The sequence below is a fragment of the Xenopus laevis genome, chromosome 7S, assembly GCF_017654675.1.
Source record: "Xenopus laevis strain J_2021 chromosome 7S, Xenopus_laevis_v10.1, whole genome shotgun sequence".
Classification (NCBI taxonomy): domain Eukaryota; kingdom Metazoa; phylum Chordata; class Amphibia; order Anura; family Pipidae; genus Xenopus; species Xenopus laevis.
Window position 1 is genome coordinate 10924674 of NC_054384.1, and position 19364 is coordinate 10944037.

At 40.3% G+C, this 19364-nt stretch overlaps 1 protein-coding gene across 1 annotated transcript; it reads left to right on the forward strand.

Moving 5' to 3' along the window:
• Positions 1 to 258: 258 nt before the first annotated feature.
• Positions 259 to 18914, forward strand: oat.S (ornithine aminotransferase S homeolog). Its single transcript, NM_001093221.1, is given in 10 exon segments — positions 259 to 297; positions 7566 to 7794; positions 9908 to 10132; positions 11282 to 11377; positions 11658 to 11785; positions 12952 to 13074; positions 15525 to 15653; positions 16098 to 16211; positions 16733 to 16877; positions 18254 to 18914. Coding segments are annotated over 9 exon segments (1320 nt in total). The 5' UTR covers positions 259 to 297; positions 7566 to 7595; the 3' UTR covers positions 18415 to 18914.
• The last annotated feature ends 450 nt before the right edge of the window (positions 18915 to 19364 follow it).

The window sequence follows — 19364 nt, forward strand, 5'->3', positions numbered from 1 at the left end:
GGGAGACGGCGCGAAGAAAGTATTCGATTGGTGAGAGGTGTGTTCGTTCAGCCAATCAGCGCACTGATGGAGAGGGCACGTCACGGCCGGCCATTCAGCGCGTTGATGATGAGGGCACATCACGGCCAGTCATTCAGCGCGTTGATGATGAGGGCACATCACGGCCAGCCAATCAGCGCGCTGATAGTGAGGTCACGTCACGGCGTGCTGGCGCTATGTATAGCTTGGCTAGGGGCGTGCGCAGAGTTAGTTGCATCAGTTCTAGGAGAGAGACGTCACAGCGAGCGGACGCGGCAGGTAAAGTAAGGGCAAGTGTAGGGGTGTCTGTGCTCAATGGTCGTCAGGGCTCAGAAACATGGCTGCCGGTGTAGATGGAGTTGGGTGCTTTCACCCTATACTGTGATATTGAGGTGGAACGCTGGACCCCTCCTTGCTCCAATCATGGAAGCCAGTCATTCTGACATCTCTCGCTATGTAATCAATACTATTCCTTATAGTTCAACAACTATAGTCTGTAACAGCTTCTTGCTATAGTAACCCCCTGTCTGACCCCTGGGGCTCTGCTCTGGAAATGAAGCCTCTGTGACAAGTGTGCTACGTTTATATGTCTCTGTATTGGCACTTTCCTTGTATGTTTAAATATCCCGGGGATTATTGTATTTCAGGACAGCTGGTTGCTTGTTATTGGCAGTTCCTTTAAAGGAATTGTAAAAATTAAAAACTAGGTTAATAGGCTGTGCAAAATAAAAATGTTTGATTAACCAAAAATGTAATGTATAAAGGCTGGAGTGACTGGATGTGTAACATAATAGCCAGAACACTACTTCCTGTTTGCAGCTCTCTTGCTTTCCACTGGTTGGTTACCAGGCAGGCGGCATATGGGTCATATCTGAGCTGAATGCTGAGGATCAATTGCAAACTCACTGAACAGTTATGTCCCATGTGCCCCCCTTATAGTCACTGACTAACTCAGAGTTAGAGAGCTGAAAAGCAGGAAGTAGTGTTCTGGCTATTATGTTACACATCCAGTCACTCCAGCCTTTATACATTACATTTTTGGCTAACTAACTATATTAGAATCATTTTTATTTTGCACAACCTATTTACCTAGTTTTTATTTTTATACTGAACTGTTCCTTTTAAAGGGTTTTTTCTCCTTTGAGTTACTATAACTCTGAGAAAATCTGCATCTGGTTTTCAACTTTTATTATTTGTGGTTTTTGAGTCCTTTGGCTTTTAAGTCAGCAGCTCTCCAGTTTCCAATTTCAGCGGTTCAAATGACCCAGCAACCATGCGCTGATTTGAATAAGCGGCTGGAATAGGAAAGTCCTGAATTGAAAGAGTAAGAAAAAGAGGAAAAAAAAGCGATAATGTATATTGTAGCCTTACAGAGCATTTGTTTTTTAGATGGGGTCTTTTAAAAGCTGGAAAGAGTCGGACGATTAAGAAAATGACAGAAGAGGGCAAATAATTAAAAAATGTTTTAGATTTGAAGAGATACTGACATCAGAAAATAACCTTTTTTTATCTATCATAACATTGTCTTTGAATGCTATTTATAATTTTGCCATAAAAGTATTTGCCTGATACTTTTACATTACCTCTCTTAACCCCATGTTCCTCTATGAGGAGGCTGCCATATTTGTGCAGCAGGAGTCCGATCGCATTAGAAACTCCTAACTAACGGACTGAGGTTAAGAAGAGTCAGGTTGGCAAAACGGCCAGGTCTAGGAACTTCAAATAACAATTACAAAAGCTGTCCGCAAAAAATGATCAACGTGACCTATAGGTAACTTTTAATGTAGATTAATATTTTGAAAAGAACATTTTTGGTGTCCGTGTCACTTTAAATAATGAAGAATTGAAAAGTTGCTTAGAATCAGGCATTCTGTAATATAAAAAAAATTAATTTAAAGGCTAACAATGCCTTTTAAGGGGATGCGTGCTAGTCCTTTGTTAGCAGTGTTTGAATGGAAGTGTGAGTTGAAGTTTGGTATAGAGTACAGTGCATCCATTAGGGCTGGTTACTACAAAACAAACAGTCTGGGACGCACTGACCTCTGCCTGTTGCAATAAGAGAATGAGTGCAGGTCGTGTCACAGACTGAATTTCACCTGGCATGACCCGATCTGCTGTGTGTGTATTGGAAACCACCAGTGGGATCAGAAACCTATCTCTTCAGTCTGTTAAATTGCAACACTCGATATTTGGCTGGTGATGGGGCAGATTCAATGTGGTTTCTAACTGCATTATTGCAATATGAACTTGTCCTTGTGTCTTCATGTGACCATCTGCCTAGCAGACTCATTGCCCACTGGCCATATAGTTACTACTTAATGTAACTTTCTGTATTTTTATCTGGGGGGGGAGGGGTAAGTAGGATACAAGCCATGTGTAATCTTGTTTCAGACAGTTGCTCCTGTGCTCTTACTATTCCTCTGCACCTTTCCCTCTGGCTCTTTGTGCCACATTTGGGTCCCTTTTCTTTTGATCCTCTCCTTAGGTCCTCATCCCATTGGTTGATGGAAAACTTACCCATCATCTCATTATATTGCCAGGGTTAGATTTTAATTGCATAGTCAAAACACCATAAAAACTGCATGGGACTCACGTTGGCTGCAGCTTTGGGGGTAGAGCTAAGAGTGTTGCTATGTCCAACTGCACACGTATTCACTTTGGCTCCGGCATCTGCAGACACTCGGCTCAATGCAATCTCCAACTAGTTCAGTGACTTCACTAAAGACTATGGGGAGAATTCACAAAAGTGTGATATGGAGATAAAAATGTTGGAATTTCCCACACAATTCACAAACCTCTATCTCCACTTTTGTGGATTTGTCTTTTAAACAGGCAGTTTTCAGATTGTCTTTCACACAACATTTTTTTTTCTGTATTTGAATAGAAATAAAAAAATGTTCAGTGTCAAATGAAATAAGTGTTTATAAGGGGGTTAACTTACCCAAAATTGTATGGGGATCCAGGTGCAGAAGCCCCAGACCTTCAGCTCAGGAAGGCAAAATGGCAAAGAATAATGGAGGGCTGGCACAGACCGGATCACTCACAAGTTTAGACGTAGTAAAAAAAAAAAAGTTTTTATTAAAGCAAAAACATCACAGAAAGAGGCATAGCGCGTTTCACCCCATAGTGGCACTTACTCTAGCTCTTACTACACCATTCATTCATGAAATTAGAATTTCCGGGGGAGGGAGTTTTTTTACCTAGGAAAATTATACATCATTTTTTCACGATCACCCGGGCTTTCTAAATCTGCCTACATGTTTGTGTAATTCCACTTCTGTAACAAGATATAAGGGTCTAAATACAAAAAAATGTGCTATTTTGCACAATATAGGAATTTGAATTTTATTAGCTTAGGTCAAGTGCTGCTAAAACTAAAAAAAAAAAATTGGCTGGGAGGCTTTACCTTTCTTTTAGGTAATATATTCACTCAAATTGCTAATATTGCCTCATTCATTAGGCTAAAACTAGTAAAATAATGCATGTGTATAAAATACACTTTTTGTTAATGAGGCTTTTACACCTATAGGAGCCCATTCACCAAGCTCGAGTGAAGGATAAAACTTTGATTTTCATAGTGTTTTTTGGGCTACTTCGACCATCGAATGGGCTACTTCGACCTTTGGAGGATTCGAACTAAAAATCGTTCGACTATTCGATAGTGGAAGTACTGTCTCTTTAAGAAAAAACTTCGACCCCCTAGTTCGCCATCTAAAACCTACCGAACTCAATGTTAGCCTATGGGGAAGGTCCCCATAGGCTTTCCTAAAGTTTTTTTGGCCAAAGATAATCGTTCGATCTAACGATTATTTCTTCGTTCGTTCGATCAACTATTTGCACTAAAATCCTTCGACTTCGATATTCGAAGTCGAAGGATTTTAATTCCCAGTCGAATATCGAGGGTTAATTAACCCTCGATATTCGACCCTTGGTGAATCGGCCCCCTAGAGTTAGACTGAAACGTGTGCCCTGACTATAAAATACTAATCCCTATTAATATGATAATAAATCCCTGATGGGGCACCTACAAGAGGTATACTGAGCTTTACTCCATTTTTTAAAATGTCATTTGAAAGACAAATTCACAAGTGTCGGTAAACTGTCTTTCACTAAAATATGAAAAGTGGCAGTTGAGTTGGAATTTCGGCGGATTTCTGTTTGTGAATATGGAGAAAGTATTTTACACCAGTTTACCACCACTTTTACTCCAAATATGGTCTCTCTCCACTTTTGTGAATCCCCCCCCCATGTATATAGCTACTTGTGTTGGTGCGTAGTCTCATCTCAGACTGTTGCAGCCTCTGAGTCTTTGCAGGTTGAGTGCAGGAGGCTGCTACAAAGTGAACAAGATGATGAAGGGCTAATCTAAGCCCAAAACCTTGCTGAGTAGCCCCAATAAAGGTTTCGTATGGAGCACTGCAGTCTGCAACATGGTTCAACCGGACCCTGGCTGGGAATTTTGTCTGCTTTGCACACGTCCACACTTTCTTTTTTTTCTTTTTTTTTTTTGGTGGTGTTTGCAACTCCTTTGCAATTCCTATCCTTGAAGTCTTATGTAATACTGGTTTTAAACCCTTCTGCACTTTCACCAGCTGACCTTTATGATGTAGTCTGGAGGAGTGCTGTGGGCAGCGGCTATCTGAGCCAATCAGGTTGCGCCTGGTCTTAGATTTGCATTTGCATGTCGTTTTCTTTGTCACGTTGCCAAAAGGTCTGATCGCTCCCATAAAGGACAACTTTGTGCGTTGGAAAGTCATTGGGGTAACTGAACCCTTTTACAATTGTCTGTGAAATCAGTTGGCAAAATTTAACCTAACTGAATATTTGTCTGTTATCAATGTCATCTAGTTACAGCAGTGATAATAAACCTATGGGTCAGGACACAGAAATGAGACCCCCCCCCCCCCATGCTTAGCTTGGTCTCTGATCTCCCTACATAATGAACATTGACTTTTTACAACAGAACATGGTGGCGCTTCTAACTCTAAGCAGTTTTGAGGTCTGAAAGCTTATTCAGAATGCTCTGGATCTGGGGTTTTCCCCATATAAGGGGTCTCTCTGTAATTAGGATCTCCATACCTTGTCTACTAAAACCCTTTATTAAACATTAATTAAACCTAAGTTTTTTTTTTGTTTTTTTTTTGTTTTTTTTTTGCCACCAAAAGGATCAATTATTTTCTTGGGATCAAGTACAAGATAGTTATAGGACCTGTTATCCAGAATGCTCGGGACCTGGGGTTTTCTGGATCACTTGATTTTTCAGTAATTTGGATCTTCAGTCTACTATAAAATCATTTAAACTTTAAATAATCCCAATAGGCTGGTTTTGCTTCTAATAAGGATATATCTTAGTTGGGATCAAGTACAAGTTACTGTTTTATTATGACTATGACTATGATTGATTATTATATTGATAATAGAGGAAAAGGAAATTGGATATAATGGTATCTATGGGAGATTGCCTTTCCGTAATTCGGAGCTTTCTGGATAACTGCTTTTCGGGATAACTGATCCCATACCTAGACTATTTTGTTACAGAGAAAAAGGAAATTTCAGAAATGTTATTACTTGATTATAATGGACTCTATGGGAGATGGCCTGAGCTTTCTGGATAACTGATCCCATACATGTATCTCCATATAACTAAACCTCTCTTCAGTAATAGGTATTGCAATGTGGCCGCTATGAATGTTGCACATAAGGGCTCAGATTGGATGAAAAATTTTATATAAACTTCGTACTGAAAAAAGATTATCTTTACTTGTAGGATTTGTCCTGAAGTCCATTACTTTGTTAACTTTGTTATTTTAGAAATGTTCTTGTTTCCATGTGATGAAACTTATGTTAAATTTTCATTTTTGAGAGTTGCCCTTTAAATAGTATGTGCTGAGACTGAATGTGTGCCCTGACTCACGTACTCCTGCTCAGTAATGAGCTGATTTAATGTCGTCTCAAGCTGCGCATGTACTTTGCATTGGCAAAACCCCTGCCGAGACTTTGACACCCTAATTTTTTTTTTTTTTATTCCTTTCTCCCTCTCTCTGTCCGCATAACAAAGTGTAGGTAAGTGCTATTTTTTTTTTTTCTCACTCATTAATTTATATATTTAGATGGTCCTTGAATAGGCAGAAATTCCTCTCCAGTACGTAAAAAAGAAAAGCTGCAGGCAGGACATTTTGGATTCTTGGGTGATTTAAAAGAACAGCAACACCAAAATAAAATATAATTTATTGTTATGCAATAGCTGTGTGTTTGCTTTAGAAAGACTATAGTTTATGCAATAGCTGTGTGTTTGCTTTAGAAAGACTATAGTTTATGCAAATAGGCTACTGTGTAGCCATCGAGCTATTAAAGGAGAAAAGGTACAGGTTACTTAGCCGATAACTGATAAGCTTTGTAATAGTATACAACAGGATTCGACAGTACATCTGGTATCTATGTAACCTAGGTTTTTAATGGCTACACAGCAGTTTGTTTATATAAATTAGTTGTTTCTAAAGCAAACACCCCAGTTTTATCCATGCAGGGCAACAGTACATTATATTGTAGTTACTTCATACAAATTTTCATTTTTTGTTAATATTGCTTTAAAGGTACGGTAACACAATAAATAAACAAGCTGCTGTGTAGCCATGGGCTCAGCCATTCAAGCACAGGATACACAGTAGATAACAGATAAGTACTACTATAGTTTATATAAACAAGCTGCTGTGTAGCCATGGGGGCAGCGATTCAAGCACAGGATACACAGTAGATAACAGATAAGTACTACTATAGTTTATATAAAAAAGCTGCTGTGTAGCCATGGGGGCAGCCATTCAAGCACAGGATACACAGTAGATAACAGATAAGTACTACTATAGTTTATATAAACAAGCTGCTGTGTAGCCATGGGAATAGCCATTTAAAGCTGAAAAAGGAGAAAAGGTACAGTAGATAACAGGTTCTGAAGAATCCCACTGTATGCTACAGAGCTTATCTGTTATCTGCTGTGTATCCTATGCCTTTTAGGTTTAGAAAGATTTGCCTGCCTCTTAGCCCTCTGTTTTTCATTTTTCAGTTTGTTTTTCAATACTGCCTGGTTGCTAGGCTAAGTTAGACCCTACCAACCAGATAGCTCCTGAAATTCACTTGTTAACTTTTGTTATAGAATGACTAATTCTAAGCAACTTTTCAATTGGTATTTATTTTTTTATACTTTGTGAATGATTTGCCTTCTGGCTCTTTCAAATGGGGGGGGGGGGGTCACTGACCCCATCTAAAAAACAAATGCTTTGTAAGGCTACACTTTTATTATTGCTACTCATCTTTCTACTCCGATCCTCTACTATTCATATTCCAGTCTATTCTTCAAATCGGTGCATGGTTGCTAGGGTTATTTGAACCCTAGCAGCCAAATTTCTGAAACTGCAAACTGAAGAGCTGCTGAATAACTCAAACCACATAATAAAAAATGAAACCTATTGCAAGTGAACCACCTATTTGATAAATTGTTGGATTTTACTATTCACTAGTGACATTTCACCGCCTTATTTTGCACTTTCCAGGAAATACAGGTGCTTCCCCATTTATCCAGAATGCTTTCCAAACTAATCCAGAGACGCACCTTGGGTGCTTTATACGGCAACGTCAAAGTATCTATGAGCTCTGCCTCTTCCGCTGCCACAGAGAAACCAGTGGAGGAGGCTTTATCCTCTGAATATGTATTTGAAAGGGAATCCAAATACGGGGCACACAACTACCATCCTTTGCCTGTGGCACTTGAAAGGGGAAAAGGTTTGTTTTCACTATTTATAAGACCAACAAACTAGACAAGTCACAGCTAAATCCAGTGTCATTCCCTCTCCAGTAAGCAGACTGGGGCTGCATTTTGCACAGGCTACTGAACCTTAAAGGAGAAGGAAATTCCCTGGGCGCAAAAACCCTCCTCCCCCTGTCTACCTGTCCCACCAGGCAAATGCCCCGAACGTGTTACTCACCCCTCTGCGCAGGTCCAGTCCATGGAGTTCAGACGCCGGTTTCTTCCTGCCTTGACTGGCGTTTCGGCGCATGCGCAGTAGGAGCATTTCACCAGTACGGATCTACTGCGCATGCGCAGTAGGAGCATTTCACCAGTACGGATCTACTGCGCATGTGCCAAAAGTCTGAAATCGCAAAACTTCGTGTCTTTTGGTGCATGCGCAGTAGATCCGGACCGGTGAAATGCTCCTACAGCGCATGCGCCAAAAACGCTGGTCAGGACAGCTTGGGAGAAGATGGCGCCTGTGAACTCCATGGAGTGGACCTGCGCAGAGGGGTGAGTAACAAGTTAGGGGCTTATGCCTGGTGGGACAGGTGGGGAGGGGGGCAACACAGGGGAGGGATTTTTGTGCCCAGGGGGTTTCCTTCTCCTATAAGCAATCCCCAGAGTAGGAGAAACAGTCTGCCAGAAAGCAGTTCCATCCTTAAGTGCTGGCTCTTTCTGAAAGTGCATGACCAGGCAAAATTACCTGAGATGCACCTACACACCAATATAACAACTAAAAAAAAATACACTTGTTGGGTTAGGAATAAAATTTTACATGGTAGAATGAATTATTTGCAGTGTAAACAGTGTCACTTAGAAGTAAAAACTACGCCATAAAAAATCATGACGGAATCCTTAAAGGGATACTGTCATAGGAAAACATTTTTTTTCAAAACGCATCAGTTAATAGTGCTGCTCCAGCAGAATTCTGTACTGAAATCTATTTCTCAAAAGAGCAAACAGATTTTTTTATATTCAATTTTGAAATCTGACATGGGGCTAGACATTTTGTCAATTTCCCAGGTGCCCCATGTCATGTGACTTGTGTCTGCACTTTAGGAGAGAAATGCTTTCTGGCAGGCTGCTGTTTTTCCTTCTCAATGTAACTGAATGTGTCTCAGTGGGACATGGGTTTTTACTATTGAGTGCTGTTCTACCAGGCAGCTGTTATCTTGTGTTAGGGAGCTGTTATCTGGTTACCTTCCCATTGTTCTTTTGTTTGGCTGCTGGGGGGGGAAGGAAGGGGGTGATATCACTCTTACTTGCAGTACAGCAGTAAAGAGTGATTGAAGTTTATCAGAGCACAAGTCACATGACTGGGGGCAGCTGGGAAATTGACAAAATGTCTAGCCCCATGTCAGATTTCAAAATTGAATATAAAAAAATCTGTTTGCTCTTTTGAGAAATGGATTTCAGTGCAGAATTTTGCTGGAGCAGCACTATTAACTGATTCATTTTGAAAATTTTTTTTCCCATGACAGTATCCCTTTAAGTTATTTCTGTTTGCTCGTTTACTTAGATCTACTTGTTCCAACCGCACACAGTTTATTTTGTGCTACAGGTTGAAGAACACAACCCGATTAGTACCCCTACCTCTCAGTACCTACTTAAAGGGATTGTTCACCTTCAAAACACAATTTTTTCAGTTCATTCATTATATTTAAAAAATGGTGCCAGGGTCACATAAAAATGGTGGCCATGGCTCCTGTAAGTTATTAAAAAAAAAAAAAAAAAAAAAAAAAGTTTACTTCAGCTGCAGAGTTGGGGATGTCTGTGTCTTCAGCTTTCCTGTGCTCTAATTTGTCCGTGAAATGTAAGTCCCGTTAATTTTGTATGGTGATTGGATAATCAGGAGGGGGGGGGGTTCAAATTTCATCCATCCAATCACTATGCGGTTTAAACGTGACTCACAAGTCGCTGACAAATCAGAGCTGTTAGAAGAAGCAGGCTCCTGCCCACTCTCCCTTCCGAAGTCACCAGCTAACCAAGCAGCAAGGCCGGGCCCCCCTTAAGTCTTAAAACCCTCAGGGCAACACTCCCCCTGCCCCCCCCTGATGGTGGCTCTGAATACGCATATGATTATAATTTTTGTTTATTTTTCAGGGGTTTATGTTTGGGATGTAGAAGGGAGACGCTATTTTGATTTCCTCAGTGCCTACAGTGCTGTGAATCAGGGGCACTGCCATCCAAAGATCCTCAATGCACTGAAGGCTCAGGCTGACAAACTGACTCTCACATCCAGAGCTTTCTACAATGATGTGCTTGGTGAATATGAGGAATATGTTACAAAGCTCTTCGGTTACAACAAAGTACTGCCCATGAACACAGGTATGGCACAACGGCTCATGTAAAATTAGAGATGCATCTTATCCAGGATCTGGTTCAGGATTAGTCCAAATCTCTTGCACATTTTTTTTGAAGGATTTAGGCAAATTCTTAATATTCAGCCAAATGGAACCTTTAAAGCTGCATTACTCTGCATCAACTGAACAAAAAAGTTGCCATGTTCACAGCTGTGATTTGTTGAGCTTTCTCAAATTAAATGTTAAGGCAGCAGCTAATCTGTTTAATTTCATCCCTTTATGGGCAGTGGCCAACAGAGATTTGTTGCGATTATTTATGTACAACTGCAGGCAACAAATCTACCGAAAATGCTTCTCTATTGGAATTATTTGAGATTGCCTGCAGTAAAACAAACCCATCACAAAGTCGTCCAAAGCTTCCATCTGAGGCAACTTTGGACGAATGAAGCGATGCGTTGGTTTTACCGCCGGCAATTTCTTTTTTTTTTTTTCTTTTTTTGTTATTTTTTCCAATGGACAGTCGTATTCGGAAGATTTGTTGCCCATAGTCGTGCGTTTTGCTGGACACATCTTTCAGCCACTGCCCTTAAAGGAGAACTAAAGCCTAACTCAAGAAGTAGGGTAGAAATGTTGTACATGATGATTTGGGCTTCTGTACCAGCCCAAGGCAACAACAGCAGTTTAGCAGTAAAGATCGGTGTCTCCAAAGATGCCCCAGTAGCTCCCCATCTTCTTTTCTGCTGATTCACTGCACATGCTCTGTGCTGCTGTCACTTACTGAGCTTAGGGACCCACTCACAATATACAGTACACATAGAATAGAAATGTCACTATATAAGGCTGATTGGTAATTAATACACATAATTACTACATGGCAGCACAGAAACCAGTGCAATTAGCATCAGAATTTAATAATCAGCAAACCTGTAGCATCAGCTTATATTACAGCCAGGGAAGCTCATTTTCTGATGGATAATTAGTGACGAGCCCTAAGCTTAGCTTCTCAACAGCTGCTCAGAGCCCACTGAGCATGTGAGTGTCACAGACACTTTCCAAGATGGTGATAAGTTTGAAGTCCTGGATCATTGCTACTGTAGACAAGCTGAAACTTTAGGCATGTTTGCCCCTTTTGAAGACTGTTAAATTTGTTTTGTGTTTTTTTTTGTTTTTTAAGGTGTTGAAGGTGGGGAAACGGCATGCAAGTTAGCCAGGAAGTGGGCGTACACTGTGAAAGGGGTCCCCAAGTACAAGGCCCAGATTATCTTTGCAGGTAAGTCACACCAGGCAGGGGAACTCTCTGCATCTGCAACAACCCTCCATATGGACACTACCACTTGATTGATTTTTGTTTAAATGCAACTTCTAAAATGCCTGTCGGCTACCAGGTAGTGATCACGTTTCTCTTGCTCATTTGTGTTCCGCCTTAATTACTGTATTTCAAAGCTTAGTTCACCCCAGTCCCACTGTCCTACAACCCTCTGCTAGAAATTCCAGAACCTTCAACAAAGGTCATGCTTCATTCCAACTTTTTTTTTTTTTCTAATTTTTAGCTGGCAACTTCTGGGGCAGGACAATGTCTGCAATCTCAAGCTCTACAGACCCATCTAGCTATGAGGGTTTTGGACCGTTTATGCCAGGATTTAAAATTATTCCTTACAATGACCTTCCTGCTCTTGAGGTAAAATGTTGCTTTTTCTCCTTTAAAAGGGTTCCCTGCCCAAATTCAAAATATAATAAATTTCACTCCAGTATAATATGTATCATGTAATTGCAGTGAAATGCATCTTGACTGGTTACATTAGGGATGCACTGAGTCCACTTTTTGGGATTCGGCGAATCCTTCATGAAAGATTCTGCTGAACCCTAATTTGCATATGTAAATTAGGGGTAGGAAAGTGGGGGAAAAAATTCTACTTTTTTGACGAAAAGTCATGCGATCTCCCTACCCGCCCCTAATTTACATATGCAAATTAGATTATCTGGTTACCCTCCCATTGTTCTGCTGATGAGCTGCCGGAGGGGAAATGAGGAGGTGATATCACTCCAACTTGCAGTAAAGAGTGACTGACTTTAACAGAGCACAAGTGACATGACTGGTGGCACCTGGGAAACTGACAATATGTCTAGCCTTAGCTCAAATTTCAAAATTAAATGTAAAAAAAAAATACATTTGCTCTTTTGAAAAACTGATTTCAGTGCAGATTTCTGCTGGACCAGCACTATTAACGAGTGCATTTTGGAATTTTTTTTTTTTTTTTTTTTTTTTTGACAGAATCCCTTTAATGTAAACTAGGGATGCACCGAATCCAGGATTCTGTTCGGGATTCACCCTTTTCCCGCAGGATTCGGCCGAATCCTTCTGCCAACCTAACTGAATTTGAATTTGCATATGCAAATTAGGGGCGGGGTTCAGAATTTGGCCCGTGACTGTCACATATGCAAATTAGGATTCGGTTTGGAATTCGGCAGAATCTTTCATGAAAGATTTGGGGATTCGACTGAATCTAAAATGGTGTTTGGTGCATCCCCAATTTATTATTTTTTTCAGAAGATAGACTGAATTTTTTTTTCTTTTTGAAAGAAATCTGATTTCTTGCATTAAATGTTCCCACCCCACATGCATCTGCACAACGGTGTTGCTATTACAGATTGTGTTCCCAGGATATGAATCCTTTGTTATTGTAGTCTATCAGTCATAAAATAGTTTGCCAAAAGGCCCAGAATAGAAGGTAGTGTAGAAGTGAATACAAGCTTGATACCAGTAATGTGATAACTATATATTATAATATAATTGAGAACCAAGTCAAATCTTTGCATACATTAACTAGAACTGGTCTCTTGCAGAGAGCACTACAAGACCCCAATGTTGCTGCTTTCATGGTTGAGCCAATCCAGGGGGAGGCCGGTGTTCTTGTTCCAGACGAAGGCTACCTGACAGGAGTGAGGCAGCTGTGCACAGCACACAATGTGAGTCTCTATTGGGAAAAACCAAACGTGTTAAATTCAGGGGCAAATAAAAGTGAGAAGTAAAATGGATATTACCAACAATCCATTTCTTTTACCTGCTCTGCCTATAGGGGTGGAATTTTAAATTATAGGTATGGGACCTGTTATCCAGAATGTCTGGCACCTGGGATTTTCCAGATACCATATATACCAGAGTATAAGCCGAGTTTTTCAGCATATAGGGGTGGAATTTTAAATTATAGGTATGGGACCTGTTATCCAGAATGCCTGGCACCTGGGATTTTCCAGATACCGTATATACCAGAGTATAAGCCGAGTTTTTCAGCATCCGAAATGTGCTGAAAAAGTCTACCTCGGCTTATACTCGGGTCAGCGGTACCGGACCCGAGTAGCTGAGATTGCAGTCACTTTTAATCATTCCTATACCAACAGTACACTTGGGGAGAGACTACAATATCCCACAATGCCCTCTGTTGGTTATATGAAAGAATAACAGTGCGCCCTCTGTTGGTTATATGAAAGAATAACAGTGACTGCAATATCACACCGCACCCTCTGTTGGTTATATAAAGAATAACAGTGACTGCAATATCACACAGCGCCCTCTGTTGGTTGTATGAAAGAATAACAGTGACTGCAATATCACACAGCGCCCTCTGTTGGTTATATAAAGAATAACAGCGACTGCAATATCACACAGTGCCCTCTGTTGGTTGTATGAAAGAATAACAGTGACTGCAATATCACACAGCACCCTCTGTTGGTTATATGAAAGATTAACAGTGATGGCAATATCACACAGCGCCCTCTGCACATGGTAGTGGGACAATGCACACAGTAATCCATTTGGCAATTCTCTGTCACCATCAACTTTGCAAAGAAGTCCGGTTGATCGCTGGGGGGGTCGCTTTGGCAGAATGTGCGCTGCTGGGAGACAGGGCTGTAGTTGTGTCTAGGCTTATACTAGAGTCAATAAGTTTTCCCAGGTAAAATTAGGGTACCTCGGCTTATACTCGCGTCGGCTTATACTCGAGTATATACGGTAGCTAGTCTGTCCATAATCTCCATGCCTTAAGTAAACCAGAAATTCTTGGGGAGGTACATTTATCAAGGGTCGAATGTTGTATTCGTGTGTTTTTCTTTTTAACTTGCATGAATTAGATTTCACTCGACATTTGATTGGGGGGGGTAATTTATTATATAAAATCGAATGTGTGTCAAATTTTACTGACCTGAAGACTCTCTAATCGAATTTCACCAAACTCGAAGAAAACTGTCGGGAAGGCTGAAAAACATCACTGGACATCTCCCATTGACTTCTACAGGAATTTGGCATGTTTTAGGTGGCGAATAGTCTAATTCGAAGGGCCAGAGTGTGATAAATATTGAAAATTGAATTTAAAAAAAACTAATTGAGTTTGGATAATTCCCTAGTCGAATTTCACAGTTTTGACCATAAAAAAAGTGAAATTTCTAAATCAAATTTTCAATTCCACCCTTAATATATCTGACTCTAAATAAAGAATTATTTTGCCTCTATTACAGATTAATTTTGTTGGTTTGTATCAAGTACAAGGTACTGTTTTATTAAAGCAAAGGATTTATTTATTTTAACAAGACTTTGATTAAAATTGAGTCTATGGGAGGTGGCCTTCCTGTAATTGGGTGCTTTCTGGATAAGGGGTTTCCAGAAAACAGATTCCATACCTATCTGTAATACTTAAAAAATTTTAAGGTCTGGAGTAAGTTTACTATGGGTAAACTTAAAATACAAAACAGTGCTGTGCAAGGCATTGTGTGCAGATTACCCAGTATACCATTTTAGGGCCACTTTATAAGTATTAAAGGGGACCCGTCGCCCAAAAAAATAATTCATAATCCTATTTTATCACATTAGTCAAGCAAAATGAACTTTAATTACACTATATAAATTATTTGAATCTTGTTTCCTTCAGTCTGGGAATTCATAATTATAACAAGCAGGCAGGAGCCATTTTGTGGACACTGTTAAGACAAGTCTTGCATAATCTCAGAATCTTGTTTGTGCACCAGAATGGGGGACCTGATGTCCATCCCCATGCCCTGGTTACACAATTAAATGGTAAAGAGAACTGGGGGAATGTGCGGAGGTTGGTGACATCTAGGAAGTGCTGAATGGAAAGTGAAAGCAATTATCAGACCCGCCTCTAGGCCTAAGGCATAGAGGAGGGGCAGACAATATTTGATTGACAGCTGAGTTTTTCAAATGAGTTTACAACAGCTATGAATGCTTTTCTAATAAATAGAAATTGGATTTCATATTTAACTTGAAAAGGACTTATTATACAGATTTTTGTGTCTGGGTGATGGGTCCAATTTAAGGATTAGTATGGTACATGAGGGATAAGATTTAGTGTATTGCCTAACGGTGAAGATATTTGGGGTTAAGCCTTTGCATTTTGCTTTTGCAGGTGCTATTCATTGCAGATGAAGTACAAACAGGCCTGGCTAGAACAGGGAAGATGCTTGCAGTGGATCATGAAAATGTTCGTCCTGATCTTGTGATACTTGGAAAGGCATTATCTGGAGGAGTTTACCCAGTGAGTATTCAAACTTCCCATATCTTTTGTATCTGGTTTTGTCATATCCTCACTATATACTAGAGCAGGGATCCCCAACCAGTAGCTCGTGAGCAACATGATGCTCTCCAACCCCTTGGATGTTGCTCCCAGTGGCCTCAAAGCAGGTGCTTATTTTTGAATTCCAGGCTTGGAGGCAAGTTTTGGCTGCATTACAACCAGGTGTACTGCCAAACAAAGCCTCAATGTAGGTTGACAATCCACATAGGGGCTACTAAATGGCCAATCACAGCACTTATTTGGCACTCCAAGAACATTTTACATGCTAGTGTTGCTCCCCATCTCCTTTAACTTCTGAATGTTGCTCACGGGTTCTAAAGGTTGGGGATCCCTGTACTAGAGCCTAGCACTGACCATTCAGAAGAGGAACTCTTACTATTTCTTCCTGCTTGATGTTTGTTCTAGGTGTCTGCTGTTCTCTGTGATGATGAAGTCATGCTCACCATAAAACCAGGAGAACATGGGTCCACCTATGGTGGAAATCCTTTGGCTTGTCGTGTAGCAATGGCTTCTTTGGAGGTACATTCTATTCCATGCAAGTAGTATCTCTTGGGTTTTGTAGCTATAAAGTGTAATAGCAGGAGATTATAGGTAGGTGACGGAATTCAAATACAATTGTGTTCAAGGTGTAGCACTGGGAATTGGTTATGTAGCACACGTGGGCTGTAAAGCCTATGCTGCTTGATGCATTTCTAATCTGGCAATGGGACCACTTTGTCTCTTCATCCCAATAATATAAGGGATGCACCAAATACACTATTTTGTATTCGGCCGAATCTCTGATTCCTTTGTGAAAGATTTGGCCCGAATACCTAACCAAATCTGAATCCTAATTTGCAAATGCAATTTAGGGGCAGGGAAGAAAAAAGTTAAAAAATTTCACTTCCTTGTGTTGTGACAAAGTCCCTAATTAGGATTCGGTTCGGCCAGACACAAGGAATCCCATATCAAATCCTTGATTCAGTGAATCCCTAAATAATATATTCTATGGTTTAATAACTGGATGTTAACTTGCCAAATTTATACCCTTTGGGTTCCAGGTCATTGAAGAGGAGAAGCTTGCAGAAAATGCGTCTGCAATGGGAGAGCTGTTGAGAGCAGAGCTGATGAAGACTCCATCTGACATCGTGACAGCTGTAAGAGGGAAGGGCCTACTGAATGCCGTTGTCATAAAGCAAAGCAAAGGTACCGCATTCTGTATCAGCAATGTTTAGCTTTGGTGATTAGATGTATGCAATCTGTATATATTCATTCAGCTAATATATATTGCTGAACTAAAACTTGCACAATCATTAAAGGAACAGTAACCACAAAAAAATTGTTTTAAAGTAATACAAAATATAATGCAGTGTTGTCCTGTACTAGTAAAACTGGTGTTTGCTTCAGAAAAAAATCCCTATTTCCCCTAGGTACTCTCCTGTAATGGTTGCCTAGTGTTGGCTGGAGGGGTCGGCACCTCTCCCAATAGTATCAGCACAAAAATTTGCCAAACACAGAAGGCTAGTGTAGCGGGGATATCCCCTGCACGTTTATTTTGTCAAGTGATGTAATGTTTCGGGGGCGTGCCCCTTCCTCAGACATGAGGATGTCTGAGGAAGGGGCACGCCCCCGAAACGTTGCATCACTTGACAAAATAAACGTGCAGGGGATATCCCCGCTACACTAGCCTTCTGTGTTTGGCAAATTTTTGTGTGTTTGCTTCAGAAACACTACTATTGTTTATATAAAGATGCTCTGTAGCAATGGGGGCAGCCATTCAAAGGAGAAAAGGCTCAGGTTACACAGCAGATAAGCTCTGTACAACATAATGGTGTTATCTGTTATCCACTATTTAACATGTGCCATATACAGTAGACTTTTTCAATTTCCACCATGGCTACACAGCAGCTTGTTTATATGAACTATAGTTGGTGTTTCTGAAGAAAACGCAATAGTGCATGATATCTTCATTACTTTAACGCTTTCATTTTTTGGTGTAACTGTTCCTTAAAGGAAAACTATACCCCCAAACAATGTAGGTCTCTATAAAAAGATATTGCACAAAGCAGCTCATATGTAAAACGCTGCTTCATGTAAATAAACCATTTTCATAATATATTTTTTTTTTTAGTAGTACGTGCCATTGGGTAATCCTAAATAGTAAATTGCCATTTTAAAAAAATAAGGGCCGCCCCCTGGGATCGTATAATTCACGGTGCACACACATACCAACAAACCATACATGTTGGGTCACATGAGCCAATTAACAGACAAAGTTGTGTCTTTTGCTTCCACTCTTCTTCCTGTTACAGTTAGAGTTGAAGTATTTCTGGTCAGGTGATCTCTGAGGCAACACACAGACCATCACGAAATGTTGGTTCAAGGCAAGAATGTAATAGGGCAATATTTACTTAAATATATATTCCAGTTTGGTAAGATTCTTTCATATGCCACTTAATTTGATATAAACCTGTTGCTTAAGTATTCATTTTGGGGGTATAGTTTTCCCTTTAAGCCTATAAAGGTGAAGCATGCTAGGATTCATAGAGGCTTAACACTGTTTAAAATTGTACTTTTTCCAGACTGCGACGCATGGAAGGTCTGCCTTCGGCTACGTGACAACGGGCTCTTGGCCAAACCCACCCATGGTGATATTATCAGACTGGCTCCTCCACTCACAATCAAGGAAGATGAGATTAGAGAATGCTCTGAAATCCTCCACAAAACCCTGTTGTCTTTCTAAGCAGCATGTCCTGTTGTCTTGTGTTGCACGTTCTGTCGCTCATGTCTTTGGTTGGATGGTGTGCTGTTACTGAGACTATTCTGGGACTTCCTGGAATCTGTTCTATTGGAACTAAAGGTCACTTAAGAGATCAGCCTGTGCTGTGCTGCTTCTCTGATGCTTTGGTGCAAACTTCTGTACAGTAGTGCAATCATTCTGCAGATACAACCGTATCACTGGCTTTTTGTCTTTTTCCAAATTCCCTGCAAAGTTACTGATCCTGATGTGCTTAGCGAGCATGATAGTGTTTGTATGTAGTGCAGAGGTGGACAGCCTACTTCTATGTCTGTGGGACCGTGGCTTGCCCCCCCCCCACACTGAATTAGTGTATAGTTTAAATATGGTGCCGGTCTCTGTGCATTTAGATTAATAGCACTTAATGTATTTAATATTTAGTTCAATGATATAAGTTATATTTTATTGCTTTGTAATTATGGAAAAATAAAAGCTGAGTTCGCTAATTTCCTGTGTTATATCAATACATCATTGCTGTAGTAGTTGCTCAGGCGTAAAATGAATAAGACGGTCCTACACACTGTTCATGTGTACCAACCAAATATCAACCATACAATTAAAACTCACAGAGCAATGAATTATTTGGCTCCTTGGAATGACTCCTGTTTGGAAAGTGCTATTCTCACATGTACTACTAGGAGGAGCATGGGAAAGGGGTTGTACCACTCTAACTTTAGTTCAGCCGTCTAGTCCCATGTCAGATTTCAAAAGAAAATCCTGTCAATCCCTTTAAAGAAACCGTAACACCAAAAATGGAATTGTATTTAAATTAAAATATAATAGTGTTGCCCTGCACTGGTAAAACTGGTGTTTGCTTAAGAAATACTAGTTTTATATAAAGCTGCTGTGTAGCCATGGGGCAGCCATTCAAGCACAGGATACACAGTAGTTAATGA